General features: G+C 43.7%; 1 protein-coding gene across 2 annotated transcripts in view; it reads left to right on the forward strand.

Annotated features, from left to right (window-relative positions):
• The first annotated feature begins 255 nt into the window (after positions 1-255).
• Positions 256-15,821, forward strand: part of GEMIN8 (gem nuclear organelle associated protein 8) — a 33,712-nt gene continuing 18,146 nt past the window's right edge. The window contains exons 1-3 of one of the 2 annotated variants that reach the window (XM_014607785.3): positions 256-412; positions 1,565-1,601; positions 5,450-5,897. In XM_014607785.3, the coding sequence (XP_014463271.1) occupies positions 1,599-1,601; positions 5,450-5,897 (451 nt within the window). In that variant the 5' untranslated portion in view covers positions 256-412; positions 1,565-1,598. Of the gene's footprint in view, positions 413-485; positions 621-1,564; positions 1,602-5,449; positions 5,898-15,821 lie in introns of those variants that run through there. The other variant, XM_006266050.4, reaches the window with a different exon arrangement.

The following is a 15,821-nucleotide window of genomic DNA, read 5'->3' on the forward strand; positions in this document are numbered from 1 at the left end:
CCCAGATACATAGTGTTTGGTTGATTTGACTTGGGACATGAAAACCTGCCCTTGAACAGCAAGTCCAGGAGCCAGGGTTCTGCTGCCCCAGCCGCCCCGAAGCAAGGAAGAGCTGAGTCAGGCAGCATACAGCAGCGCAGCCCACAGAACAGGGGGGGGGCGGGGCTACGTAACCCGCCCTAAAATTTGCTGCGCCGCCCGCAGGAATTCCTCCTGCTTCTTCCCGGGTGGAAAGGAGGCCCCGCCCCTCCTGGCCCCACCCCCGGAAGAGGCTGGCGCCGGGCGCTTTGGCGTGCTCAGCGGCGCGCCGGGACGGTTGGAACGTCGCGACCCGGCGATTCCACTCTCCCCCCCCAGCCCCGCCCCTCCCCAGCGGGAAGGCATTCGCGCTGCGCGCCCGGGCCAGCAGTAGGTTAGTGCCGTTCGCGCACGCGCAGCTCGGAGCAGAGGGCGGGGAAGGGGCCTGCTGCCGCTGTCCGCTCTGAGGCGCGCGCATGCGCAACCCTGGCTCTTCCTCCGTCGCCCGCGTGCGGCGCCAAACTGCGTGGGGGGTTACCTTGCTTGGGTGGGGCAGGGTTGATGGTGGAAGAGAGAGGACGTGTAGGAGAAAAGAACGGGAGGTGTGTAGATGAACCGATTAAAATAAAAGATTAAAGGGGGGGAACCCGACTACTTGAGTGAAATAGCTTTTTTTTTTTTTAAATCCCTTGATAATACATGCAGGCAAGGTTCTTGGAGGGATATTTTTTATTAGACCAGCTGAGTAGCTGGGGGGAAAAAAAGCTTTGGGCAAGCTTTCGTGCTCAGTTGCCCTGCACAGATTCACAGAAGTTTGGAAGGGGCCTCGTAAGATCGTTGGGGCCCCCCTGCTCTGGGCAGGAAAGACTGCTGGGGTTAGAGGACCCCAGCAAGGTGTGCATCCAGAGTTGAAGAATGAAGACATGGTTCGAGTAGAGGCAAAAAGAAAAGGCTTCTTCAGGACTGCCCGAAAGCTTGCCTAAAACTTTGTTTCCAGCTGCTCAGCTGGTCTAATACAAGATTTCACTCGGAGAACCTTGCCAGGCCATATCATTAGACCAACTTGATCATGCACTGACTGGCTTTACAGGTTTTTATGTGTTGTTGCATGGCTTGAGAGAGGGTTAGCAGTCTGTGCTGTTAACTTTGAAAATATCTGGGTGTGGCAAAAGGGACTGGACTCTTCACTGAAGGCTGAAACTGGGCGGGGGGATAAAGTAAAATAAACTGTCTCTCCTTACCCTTTAGGGTTTATTTTATTTCTTCCTTACAGCATTATGCGCTGAGTGGGGATAGGTCAAAAAATACTCTTCCTTTTAATCTGGTGACTCTTATTAATAATCTCGGTACTTAATGTTCCTTCCTACGGCTAATTAGAATCAAGCAATAAGAGATTTCAAGCATTTTCTAATGACTCAAAATCCCTCGGCCATTAACTCAATGTTCTTCTCACTAACTAGAGTTGCCCAGAGGTACTTTCTCTGATTGTAACGATCCTTATATGCTAATTTTATGCTAAATTGAAAACCATTATTTTGTTTTCTAGTTCCCCTTGATCATTGGAACAAGCTTCTCAAGAGATGGTAAGCAATCTTTAATTGCTCTACGGGCTAAGATACTGAGGCTAAGAACATTTTTTGTCTTAATTTTTATGAAATTCTCTGATTTGTATTCAATTTGTATTTGAGCTGTCAACACGGATATTTAAAAGAATTGTTTTTTAAGGTAGTTATATTTCATTCAAAATATAATTAGGTTATTAAAACAATGTCTGAGATTGGTCTGCCCTTGACATTTCAGAGACACAAAAGGAAAACATCAAAAAACTATGATCACTTGTCTTCAAATTATAGCTTTTAGTTTCTTGAGGAAATCTCTATATTTCCAAAACTAACCTGTGAATTTGACAACAGATTTTTATGGTCTTGCTCTGCATTGGGTAACTAGGGGTCAGGTTGACAAGCTTAGATTTCATAGACATTAGGGCTGGAAGGGACCTCCGAAGATCATCGAGTCCAGCCCCCTGCCCAAAGGGCAGGAAGTCAGCTGGGGTCATAGGATCCCAGCAAGATGAGCATCCAGTTTGCTCTTGAAGGTGTTCCATGTAGGCGCTTGAACCACCTCCGGTGGCAGGCTGTTCCAGACCTTGGGGACTCAGACAGTAAAGAAATTCTTCCTTATGTCCAGCCTGAAACAGTCTTGTAGTAGTTTATGACCATTCGACCTAGTCATCATCCCTTGGGGCGCTCTGGTGAACAAATGTTCCCCCAGATACTGGTGGTCACCCCTGATAAACATAGGTGGCCATCAGATCACCCCTGAGCCTGTACTTTTCCAGGCTAAAGAGCCCCAGGGCTCTCAGCCTGTCATCGTAGGGTCTGCTTCCCTGACCTCTGATCATGTGCGTGGTTCTTCTCTGGACTCTCTCAAGCTTCTCCACATGCTTTTTGAATTGTGGAGCCAGCGTTTTGGTCACTTTACTAGCCGCAGCATCGCACTGCAGGCTCATGTTCATCTTGTGGTCAGTGATGACCCCCAAGTCTCTTTCTTCCATAGTGCTAGCCAACATAGCACTGCCGAGCCTATAAGGATGCTGCGGGTTTTTCTTCCCAGGGTGGAGAACCTTGCATTTATCGGCGTTGAACACCATCGGATTCTCGTCCGCCCACTTGCTGAGCCTGTCCAGGTCAGCCTGGATCACCCGCCTGTCTTCTGGTGTGGATGCTTTGCCCCAAAGTTTGGTGTCATCAGCGAACTTGGCCAGTCTGCTTCTGACTCCAGTGTCCACATCATTAATGAAGATGTTGAACAGTATGGGTCCCAGGACAGAGCCTTGGGGGACCCCACTGGTCACAGGACACCATGATGAGTGACTTCCATCAATTACTACCCTCTGGGTCCGACCACGGAGCTAATTTTCCAACCAGTGGATCGTGGAGGACCCAAGGTGACAATTGGCCAGTTTCTCCAAGAGGTGATCATGGGGAAACCAGGTCAAAGGCTTTTTTGAAGTCAAGATATATGACATCAATCTCTTCTCCCTTGTCCAGGTGATCGGTCACCTGGTCATAGAAGGAAATGAGATTGGTCAAGCAAGACCTACCCACAACAAAGCCGTGCTGGCTATCCCTTAAGATGTTGGCGTCGGCCAGTCCGTTAAGGATGGCCTCTTTAATAAACTTTTCTAAGATCTTCCCCAGGATAGAAGTCAGGCTAATGGGCCTTTAGTTAGCCGGATCCACTTCCTTCCCTTTCTTGAAGATAGACACCACATTGGCCTTCTTCCGGTCTTCAGGCACTACACCAGAGCGCCAAGAGTTTTCAAAGATCCGTGTTAGAGGCTGGGCTATGATGCTCGCCAGCTCCTTGAGTACCCTGGGGTGAAGATTGTCAGGGCCGGCTGACTTGAAGGTATCCAGCTTCTCAAGATGTTCCTTCACGAAGTCAGCATTAATGGAGGACAGGGGATCACCCTCACCCGGACGTCCCTGTCCTGTAGCGGGCATGGGCGTCCCATGGGACTGATGAAAGACCGACGCAAAGTACCTATTTAATAGGTTGGCTTTTTCCTGGGCGTCAGTTGTCAGTTGCCCCGTCTGGTTCAGCAGGGGTCCAATGTTGCCCCTGCTTTTCCTCCGGCTCCCCACATATCTTACTTAACTATAATGAAGTAAGAACACTATATTATATGTCTTAGAATATAATTATGAATAAAGTTCTATATAAAGGGCAAGATCATTCTCTCACATATGCTTAAATTGGAAATAAACCATGGTATATCAGTGGAGCCTTCTCAATTCAATGCTAGTAGATGTGGCGTGTCTGGCCATCACATCTTATCTGAAAAGTCAAATATTTTATTTAGTAACTTTTTAAAATCATTTGTATAGATTCATTAATTTGTACAGATTCAGAATTTTTAAGCAGAACAAGTGAAAAACATTGAAGATGATTAGCTTTAGATATTTTTTCTGAAATACACTGATTACCTTCAAACAGTCAATATTTATAACACCTTCTTTGATGGGGGCTGGTTTTGCAGAAAAAAAGACTTCAGATAAAGATGCTGTTAACCTGAATTCAGTAACAATGGGCTTGTGCATAAGAAAATGGATATAATTATGTAAAATTGACTTCTTAATGCATACGCTATCTAAACTAGCGTGACGTGTTAAGGAGAAAGCACCAGCTGTCATACTAAGTTTCTTGGATCTTGTCAGTTTAAGACAGACATGCTGTCAGGGTGCATGAGTACCCAACCAAATAAACTGTTTTCAAATTATTCTTAAACTCAGTGTCACTACTGTGAACTCAGTATCCTAAAAAGGAAGTGCCTGTTTCTCCTCTGCAATAGGCCAGTAGATAACACCAACCCAAGACTATCCGTTTCTGTTATCTTAGCCTCCACTTCAGCTGTACTCATGTTCAGCCCATTTAGTAGAAGAGAAGCACCTATTAAAATTATTTCTGCTCACTATTCATCTCCTGCATGTGTATTTGAAGAGATTTGTTTGCATAAACTAGGGGTGTCAAACATATTGCCTGTGGGATGGGTCCAACCTGTGGAACCCTAATGTCTGATCCCTGGTGCTACCCCTGGGTCTGAGGAGATCCATGCAGGGCACAATCCACACTGGACCAGCCCTGCTGGCAGCACCCAGGACAGTTGCCGTGTGTGACATCCACTCGAGTCACTCTGGGACTGTGCCACATGTGTGGGTACCTATGGCACAGATCCCAGAATAGCTGGAACAGGCGCTATGTATGACGTGGTCTAGATGGTGGTATACAGTGTTGGTCCCAAATCGGTCAAAGTGAGCACCACATCACGTGGTGCCTGTCCCACCTGGGCTGTGCCACGCATGGCACCTGCTTCAGGATACATTCTGCATATGCCCTCCACCCTCCCACAGCAGCTCCAAGACTACCTCACGCAATGTTTGCTCCACCTAGTCCAGGACCCATGCTGCACATAGCACCTGCAAGCGCCATGTGCAGCACAAATCCTGGACCAACTGGAATGGGCGCCATATGTGGTGTGGTTCTTAGAGTGTGTGTCCCATGTGGCTGGGGTGGGCACTGGTGTGGTGCAGCACCTGCTCTGATCAGATAAGTTTGACATCCCAGCTATACTTTTATGTCTACATAGCACTTCATCACAGAAAAATGGCTTCTGCCATTTTAGCAGAGCATTTGGGGTAATACTCTGACACAGTCACTTTATTATTTTCTTTGTTAGTGATTGTGGTGAATGGGATAAACAACATGATTGATTTTTGTATTTTTGATGTGTTCATCCTTTATCATTTGTCATTTTCCTCTAAATTATACGTATTTTGTTGGTATAGAAAGTCAAACACTTAAGATTTAGCAATCTAGGAACTGTCTTTACAGTGTTGCCCCTGACTCTTCTGCTTCTCCTTTTTTTTAGGAGGAATTGTCACAAGGAGACTCTGAACCATGGTATTGTCATCAAGTATATGGAAGGTACTGGCAGCACTACAACCTAGCCATGGGCTGGATGTACAAGCATAAAAATGCCTTCAGGAAAGCCATGGAGTCCTATCATCTCTCCTGCTATCCTCCTGCAATCTTTCCAAGTAATCGATACTCCGATTGGGATGGAAGTGACCCATCGCCTGCTCGTGACTATTCTTCTGGTAACAATCGAAATAGCAGAACACAGTACCTTCCCCAGCCTCAGCAATACTTAAGGGCCCCGTGTGGTTCTAGAGTGAGGGAGGATGTGGACTGCGATTCTGAAATGGAGAAGGAATCTGAGTCTGAAGGCGAAATAGAGTATGACTTGAGCAACATGGAGATCACAGAGGAGCTCCGCCAGTATTTTGCACAAACAGAGAGGCACAGACAAGAGCTACGTAAGTTCAGGCCTTGATTGTGTTATATATTTTGCATTTCAGATTGTAATGCTTAATATGTCCCTAGTTCAGCATTTAGGATGTGACTGCATTGATGCACAGGAGTAATGAACACGGTGATCTGGACAAATTGACAAATTTCAAGCAAGAGTTTAGTACACTTGCCTTTCGATTTGAACTAAACCACAGAAAATACTTGAGATTTTTCTACGCCTAGGGGGAGAGAATAAATATGAGTGTTTTGAGAGGACCATCTCCATAAAGGAGAAAATGATTAGTTAAAACAACTCGGAGAGACATTGAGGCTCTATGTATACTGGTGATGGAAATCTCCACCTGTTTCTTTAACAGAGTGGAACACTGCTTACATTTTCTCTCTAAATTTCTCTTCTATAAAAACAATCCCTTTACCAACTTCTCATCAAATGCTCCCTAGTTTGTGTAGGTTATGCATTGACTAACATTTTCTTTTGAAAAACATTTCAGTGTCCTAAATAAGTGCTCAAACTTAAAACATTAAAGCATTAATATTTCAAAATTCTAGGATTTTTAAAAGTTACTTTACTAAAATCCTACGTACCTGGAGAGATGCAGCACTTAGGAAACTAAGAACTACATTGTTCAATCCTGGAGTAAACTGTGATTTAGTGTGTAATATGGAACAGCCATTTGCTTTATTTTTCTTTGGCTATCCCAACTGTACAGATTCCAAGACCTCCTCTTTCCCTTCGTGCTCCCTTCCTCCCCTGCACACATCATCCCCTTGATACTTTTCATTTAGCACTGTACAAGAAGTATCTTTTTCTTTCACAAGCAGAGCTGGACTTGAGTCCTTGAGAAAAGAGTTAGGGGGATAGCCAAAGAAATCAGTAGGGGAGCTTTTGCAGGTTTCTGTCCTTGGAGATATTAAAGATACTTCAGTCTCTGTGCAATCTGTGTAAAAGAAAATAAAGTATATTGTTATATTTTATTGAGGCAATTTATTGCAGAAATAAAGTTTACAGGCAAACTTACAATCTGTTCTAAGGAAACAATGCAAAGGAAATATCTTTTCTCATGTGACTTGCACTGGGAAGAGCAAAAAATGCTTAATGTAGCTCTCACTGGAATTAGCCTCTTGGGACAATGAGAGAGAGAGAGAATGGCAATTTTAAGGAACATGTAATAAAACAGGTAGTGACTTTTGCTTTTGTAAATTAAAATTTCTGCTGTTGAACTCCTTAGAGTAGAGAATATCTGGAGCCCTTAAATGCGTAGGCTTAACTGTACCCTTTCAATGAGTGTGACATGCAAGTCTTCTTGTAGGCAAAGGAATGTAATATACAGGCAGGGTAAAAAAGTTGGCCTTATTTATGAGAGTAGCCCATGAATACTGCAGAGCTGCTGCAGAACCGGGCCAATGCCCACTGCTGCGTGTTCATCCTTAGAAGCGTGGAACGCTTGCACAACAGCAGAGCATTTTCCTTGTGTCAGTTCTTGGTAGGTCTTAAAGGATGGCCTTGTGATTAAGGCAATGGTTGCCTGGTCCTTTGGAGATCTGGATTCAGTTCTTGGCTCAGTCACAAGCTCTTTTGTGACACGGTCAAGTTGTTTATTCCCTCCATGCCCCAGTTGCTGCTTGTTCTCCTGATAGAAGTGTGATTTGGCCTTCCTTACCAGAACATCAGATGTGTAGCCACAGGACTTGAGGTCAGGAGTCCTAACTGTACCACAAGTGGAGCTGGCATCTTCACACCTTGTTGAGATGCATAGGTTGGGATTCTCCCATCATTTCCACTGTGTCCGGGGAGGGGGGGAGTTTAATTTTATTCAGTTCAATGAAAGCTTTGCTGTGGTACAAATAAAAGCAGAACCAGGCCTTTATCTTCTATGTGCCCCAGTTTTCTTATAGCCATAAAGTGGGAGAAATGATACTTGCTTGTCAGAAGTTTTATGGCTAATTTAACAAAGTGCTATCTATATGTAAAGTTCCTCAAAAGCCTTGAATAAAAGGTACTGTTTAACGGTAATTTTTTTTTTTAGTCATTCACAAAGCAACATACCTGTGTCTTCAGAGAGAACACTGCTCCCTGGCCAAATTAAAAAACAACAACTAAAATATGTGCTTCAGTTCTGTCAGAGTTTTTCAGACAAAAACAGCTCAAAAAGAAGAAGAAACTTCAGCTAAATGCTGTAAATAGGCAGTAGTGAGATCTTTAAGGATGCTGTGGAGCAGTACCTCTTGATTTAATCAGATAGTGCTATTGATTTTCCTGATTACTGTTTTCAAGCAAAATCCAATTTAATGCTAGAAGTTCATTAAACTGAACTCTATAATGATGTTATCTTATGTCTTTCATTCCCTGCAGAAAAATCTTTGTAGCTGCATTGATCCATGAGCAAATGTAGATGAGGAAAATATCAGTGATCTCATTCTCTGCCTTGCCTATCTCCACTTCAACACATTTCTCTTTGTAATCCATAACTTGTGAGGCTTAGTATGGCCCAGTAGCTTAGAGATGTTCATGAGGTCCAAGTTCAGTATCTTGTCATTAATTATTTATATGATGATAAGCAGTACCATATATTGGGTGATTTGTGTTGGGCAGCTAACAAATCCCTACCCCCAAAGAAATTTATAGTCTAATAATATAAGTGAAAATCTTGATACAATGCGGACAGAATAAACGGACGGAGTGTTGTATGAGTTTTGGGGCTAGCATGCCTTAGAAATGTAGAGTTTTAGCTTTTTTTTAAAAGCTGAGTATCCTTCAGCTGTGACCTTTAATGATGGCTGGCATGTAGGAAGCCATTAAGTCAGAAGTGGGCAAGGAAGACAAATACAGTAATAACAGGAATGGAGAAGGGAGCTTGCATGGCGCATGTGGAAAAAGGGTTAGTGCCTAGATGAGAGCAGATAGACCAATTTATTTCCACAGATGGCCACCATTATTTCATTGTTTGTTATTATAATTACATCCAGAAAATATATTTAAGAATGTTATTTGTTACAGAGGCACCCCAGAGTTCAGAAATGCCATGTAACTTAAATTCTGCCCCCTTCCCTGAATGCATTGCGAGTTTAATTTTGAATTCACATACAATTTTTTCCACAAGACCCCTGCTTTGTTTAGCGCTCAGGATGGACCAAGTGAGCTGAAATTAATCCCATTCTATTTGAAAGTTTCTCCTCTAGTACCTAACACCCCCTCTCCTCACAAAGACTATGTACTTTCACTGACCTCAATAGAGAGCACTTTGTAGACTTTATGGTCTGGGAGGCAGGGAGGAACGGCTAAGATGTAGCAGCTTGAATTTTATCCAGAACAAGAGAAAAAAACTCAAGGTGGTAAGAGGTGAAGTGTCAGAAGAGCAAAGCATGTTGGATAGTCAAAGAAAGCTAGAATAAAGGTCACAGCTGAAGAAGCAGGATGCATTTGACCAGTGAAGGATCCAAAGTCTTTGTGTCGCAGTATATTTGTGTGTGTCATCACTAGTTAGCCATATTACCAAAAGAAAATAGAGGTCGTATGCAAAATACTATACTTTTATTTTTTTTCCAGGAACCAACTACAGAGTTCAAGAGCGTATAGGTTCTGTATTCTATAGCTACTTTTTTTCTGGCAGTCTGCACTGCGGTGACTCTGATTTTGACAGTACAGGCTTTGAAACTGGCAAGCTGTGAATTCCTTGCTTGATTTAACATTTCAATAGGGATAGAGTTTTTCACAAAGCCCACTCTTTTAAAACAGGCTCCTTTTCTTTTCTTGAATTCTACCCAAGGGCTCTCTGGTTCTTTGTATTCGCTTTGTGTGTTAGAGCCAAGTTGTGTTCCTAGACTACCCCAAGCTAGTTGTGAGTGAAGTTGAACGGAGACTTTATAATCTGACAAATCAGTTGTATTCTTGCACTACAAACTTACATACTAGTAAGCACCGTTCTGTTAAACTTATATTGTCTTTCCTTACTCCTATCATCTGCTGGCTCATACCCATCTGACAGTTAGTAATAAGAAAAAGAAATCATTGTCTGGAAGTTATCTACATACAAAGTTACATAGCGATTCCATTTTTTTTATTGTTGCATTATGTTGTCTGTTTGGTGTGTGGTTCCCTATGGAATTGGGAATGCCATTAATCTAACTTGCAGGGGATATTTTGTGGTTGCATTTAAAAGTCTTCCCTCAGGCTATTGAGAAAAAGGCACGAAGTCATTTTTTCCAGATTATTGCACCTGTCAGACATCTTATATACTACCAGCTTCTCCAAGAATGTTGGAGTGAAGGACAGCATACAATAAACGGCCTCTTTGACTTACAAAGAACATGTTTTAAGAGTTAAAGGAACACGAAGTAAGAAAATTAAGTTGTTCAGAGTTACTGTTCAGCAAATTCTCTATTTGCACGTACTTTCTGTTTTTGTACTTTTTAAACTGACCTTTTAAAACATAGCTTCAGGATATTTCTCCCTACACTCGTTTTAAAACAAAAGGGGAAAAATGTATACAAAGAAAATGAGTTGTAATAGAAGGGCAGTCCAACATTTGCAGTACACAGACTACCATACAGCAACAATAAAGGAAACAACCACATTGCCAGTTTGCTTAAAAGCAAAGGAAACTAATTATATCATTTCTGTAGGGTAGTAGTCTGTCAATTGTTAATGCTATGACTAGCTTTTTCCATTAGAGCCCTAATTTTATGTGCCCTCATATACCCTCCTTCTGGCTTTTTCAAACCAAATAAAAATCTTTTTCAGGTATAGTTTCTAGGAGCAGGGGAAGTCATTTAAAAAGAAATCTTTGGGGGTTGATTAAATAAGATATTTGTCTTAGATTTGCAAATGCATGCCATTTCCTCCCTATATACACATGATTTTTAAAAAAAGGTGTTCCTGTGTTTTCAGTGACTTCTTTCGTCAGGAATATCACTGAATTCATAATTTTTGTTTTTAAGTTGCTGCACATTGTGGGGAAGAGATTGTCTCCAAAATGCAAGCAAATCCCTAAAGTTGTTTGCTGCCCTGATATATATTTTTTCCCTGTCTGATCTTCAGCTGCCACCTTTTTGGCCAAAGTTTCTATCTCAACCTCATGTTTGTGGATTCCAGCTTCCTTTCCACTTCTTTGCCCACATCCCATGCCATCAAAGCAGGAAGATCTATAGCAAAATCATTATCCTACATGCACTCCCTTCGTAAAGATCCCATTGGTTTGAGAGGATCTAGCAGTATTATAACCATGTGAGTCGGCACCTTCTTTGCAAAACCTGAGTCATTAAGGCATCTCCTTTGGAAGCAGCACTTTTGAGGTGTGGTAGATGTCCTCTGTCGGCATTCCTGCGTGCTAAGGGAAGAACTTGAGCTGAAGGCAGGAAAACAACTGTCTCCTGAGTGCCATATCTTGGTATCTGTTGTACTGCACTTTTTTAGCCAGTTTTCCGTTAATGCAGTCTTTCTAAAGGATTCTAGGAGTAGATGATGGTGATGTTTCCCCAGCAGCACAATCATCACCCTCTGCCTTTGTAGATAGCATTTGTTGGTACAGTGTCCAGTCCCAAGCACAGAGAAGACAAACAGCAGAAGAATTCTCTTCACCTCCCCCCCTACAGCAGTGCAATGGCAGAAGTTTCTTCTTTTGACATTGACTTTAATTTTGAAACTTGGCCATAAATTGTGCACTTAATTTTTTTTTTAATAGACTTGGGTGCATTTGAGAAGTGCAAGCAGCTGGATGAGCATGTACTGTCTGTAATTTCACAGAAGTTGGTGTGTTGTTTTTTTTATTTCTAAAAGTTCCCATTTGGGAACACAGATCATTCTGGAAAACTAGATACAGTTGGCTCAAAACGAACACACAGTTCTCCCTGGGGGGGGAAACAAAATCTCTTGGCTCTTGTATTGCTTGAGCATGTGAAAATGTATTGCTTTCCATGTGTTAAGGTAATATGTGCAGATGTGAATTTCATAGGCTGCAAACAGACATCACTTTTGTTGCAGGATCAGTTGTGTTGGGCTCTATCTTGGCATGACCAGTCCAAATGATTGGCAGGTACAAACATCACCTGGGGCCGTTGTCCAACAGGATTGGGCCCCTGATGCTCCTGGGGTTTCAGAGACCTGATTTTGTGGGACAGCACCTCAGGTGCCTGGCCCTGATCCAGGGCAAGCGTGGAGGAGAGAAATCCATGGGGTCCCATATTTTACGCTTGAAGACGTGTGCCCTGGAAATCCCCCACCCAGTATGGCTGAAAGTGTGGGCAGCCCCGGGCTGTGGGGACCACTCCATAAACAAACAGACATCCACTGTGATAAAGCAGCACAAACTATTAATAGGAGTTTCCTTCTGGCATTTGGTGTGTGACAAGGGGCAAGGATGTCTGTTCTCTTACATTGTGCGTTATTATTAAAAAATTTTCTGACGTGACAAAGGTGACGTCTGTTTGCAGCCATAATGATCCAGTGTAGTCTGAAAACCCTGGAGATTTTTTTTTTTTCTAGAGCTGTTACTGCTGTTAGATCAAGAGCTAATTTAAGGGAGGCACTGAGTGGCTTAGTAATAAAACATTGCAGGGGTTTGGGTCACTGATTCAGGGACAGCTTGAGCTATAGATTACTTATTGGGTATTCAGTGGCTGACATCAGGAAGAATGGTGTTTAAAATGCAGGACTGGGAGCCAGGCCCTGTGAGTTTCATTTCTTTCTCTGCCCAACCTGAAGGGCTTAGAGTAATGCTGAGGTATCAAGCACCTGCAGCCTCTTTTGCTCTAAATGCACTGAGCGCTTGCAGCTCACTTCATCCAGTGTAAATTGAGGGATCTCAGCATCTCTGAAAAATTTGTATGTACCATAATGTGGTCATAGCTTTCTAATTTTAAAGGCTTACGTATGAAAAAGGTGGCTTTAGTATTTTTTAGTACTCCAGTTTTCCCATTTATAAAACTAAGATAATACCTACCTCACATGGCCCTTCTGAGACTTAATTTGTGTTTTATATAGGGCTTTGAATGCCACAGCTGAGAGTGCAAAACCCTATAGTAGAAGAATAAAAAAGATAATGTGAAAGAGATGCTGGTCACACACCAATTTCTAACAATTCCTTAGTTAAATAGCAGCTAAGCTTCAGAACTGCAGAAGTGAGTTTGCATGCTGAGAAATTGTTTAAAAAAAAAAAAAAAAAAAAAGGTTCCAGCCTTCTTCAACCAAAAAACATCTATGTTGGCACACCAAGGAAGGAGACCAACGGCTGAAAGGACAGAACATTTACACTATCCTGTTTCCAGTAGTGGCCTGTTTCCAACAGAGTAGTAGTTAGCTGTATTGACCTAAAGTCAGGTAGAAGGCAGGGCAGGTTGGCACTTTAGAGACTAACTGGTTCAGAGAGGCGTAAACTTTTGTAGGTGGCAGTAGGCTTTTGATAAGGTAGGTCATCCTTCTGCCTACTGCCTGTTTTCTCTGGATCAGGATTGAGGCATGTGACTAGAGCAATTTGGTACAAAGTTTGCAGCTTTGCTGGCCATGCTGCCCCTGCTTGGTTCTTATCTGTTTTGGATGGAATTAGATGCTCAGGCTCAGCGAATGTAGACTGTTCCCAAGGGCAGGCCATTGTCTCTTTCAGTGGGCTAGCTAAGGCTAGTCTTCCACCAGCTGCTTTTAAAGGTTGATGGGCTAATAAAAGATCCCAACCCTCTTGAGTAATGCAGTTCCTCTACATGCAGACACACTTCTGCGGTTCTGAAGGATTAACTGCTGTGACCTCTTCCCCCAGCCCCCTCTTTTTAATTGTCTAGTTAAATGCGGGTGTATGCTGTGTACCAGTTTTGCACACCTGAGAGTTAGTGATTTGAGGGCACCATTCATAAAGTCACTGGCAAAGAACAGACAGGCAGAATCCAAGGCTTAGAGATTGTTTGTGGGACAAAAAAGCTTCCTTCATAATCTTCCAGACCCCATGTGCCTCAACTAGGCTGCTCAGGAAAAATATTTCTTAAGAAGGGGAGAAACCAGTGTTGGAAGGAGTGTTCTGTGAGGCAGCAGTGACCGTTATACCACGGTAGGGGCTGCTTCTCAATAGCTTGTTGGCTACAAATGTCCAACTCGGGATCCTTAAAATTCTAGTTTATTAGGCGGATTAAAACACTGTAATGAGTTAAATCATAAACCTTGGGGCTGGTCCACACACGCGCACACACACACACACACACACACACGCACACACACACAGAGTAGCAGGCTACAGGGCCAGGTATACCTATCCTACAAGCGCTGGAGTCTGTCGTTGAGGCTTCTTTCAGCGTGGTGTTATCTTCCAGAAGGGGGTCGCCGGCTGGTCCTTCTGGCTGGACAGGTCTGGTCAAGTTGGAGATCAAGAGGGCACCACTGAGGGTCACTTTTCACTGCCTTTTATCTGTCCTTGGCAGACTTTGTTGACTCCCCAGTTTTCAGGTTTTCCCAATCCAGGGGTCATTGACCCTCGTGGGACTTCCCCCCCCCCCCCCCCCCCCCCGGTGGCTACTGGACAGCATCTCTCAGCCCCAGGGGTCATTCGCATGTACGTGCAGGTTTGGGAGTCCATTGATGAATTTTGAATAGGGCTCTGGGAGCAGTCGATCTGGAGATATTCAGCCCAGAAGCTGGTCTCTGGCGTTGATTAACTCAGGCCAGGGCTTCTAGCCCTTGATCAGTGATGTTTAGAGATTTCCCGGTTGTTACGTTGTCTTCTATTGAGTTCTTCCCTTGGTTGATCTGCAGTTTCCAGGTGATAATTGTTGTGTGCTACCTTGTTACACATTCAATCACTGATTCACTCCCTCTTTCAGGGGCCAGCCTGATACAGAGAAGGACAGTTTGATTCCTGCCCTTGTTAACATTGTTACAGTGTATAACTTACCAAAACACATTTAGTTGAAAGTTGAAAGGTGAGGACTATAAAATATAAGCTACAAATGCCATGGCACACAAATAGATAAAAATACCAAACTACAAGGGGAGATACAAAATGCACACATACAAATTTTAAAGCACAATTCTTTATCTAAAAGTGAAAGAGAGAGGAAGGAAGAAAAGGTAGAAAAAGAGAAACATATCCAAAGAGGGGAGAGCAATGCAGGCAAGAGGAAAAGGGGGCTTTCTGCTACAAGTGTGGAGCCAAAGATCATAGTTTCCTCAAGTTCCTCTTTATATTGGACTCTGCACTATTAAGTTTTTGAAGTCGAGCTTACCCACTTACCTATTCCCTTAGCATCTACATCTGCTTTTACTGGCACCCGTACTCTTAATTCTTCTTCCCTCCAGGGGAACATTTGAGAGCAGCTGCAGCTCCTGGGGAAAAAAAGCAGGTGAGACCCTGCTTCTCAGGAGCAGCTCAGGAAGAATGTAGTAACCTCTGTTTCTCTCATAGCGGTCCACAGGTGGCTGTTTACTAGGGCTGTGCGAAGCCCTACCCTGGGTGTCTTCAAAAGGAGGCTGGATAATCACCTAGCTGGGGTCATTTGACCCCAGCATCCTTTCCTGCCCATGGCAGGGGGTTGAACTTGATGATCTGCTCAGGTCCCTTCCGACCATACCAACTATGAAGCTTTGGTCGCTGATTCAATTCAGAGGAGATTCGGCCCGATTCAGCGGCCAAATCTCCAAATCTGAATCAAATCAGGAGACCCATTAATGTCTCCAAATCAGATCGGAAGCCTCCAAGACTGTTCAGGCATAGACACAGATTTATATGTTTTTTCTACATGCCTCAAGGTACCAGGCACAACTCACGAATGCTGAGGTGGTGGGGCAGATGGAGCATCCCATGGGAGCGCCAGGGGGAGGTCCCCAACGTACTTGGTGGTGGACCCGAAAGTGGACCAAAAGTACTTCTGGTCCGCTTCTGGGTGTGCCGTCGAGTGCATGGGACACACCCCCACCCTGACTCAGTGATTGGTGCCTTCTGGAGCTGGGGGAC

The sequence above is a fragment of the Alligator mississippiensis genome, chromosome 1 (assembly GCF_030867095.1).
Source record: "Alligator mississippiensis isolate rAllMis1 chromosome 1, rAllMis1, whole genome shotgun sequence".
In the NCBI taxonomy this organism is placed as follows: Eukaryota; Metazoa; Chordata; order Crocodylia; family Alligatoridae; genus Alligator; species Alligator mississippiensis.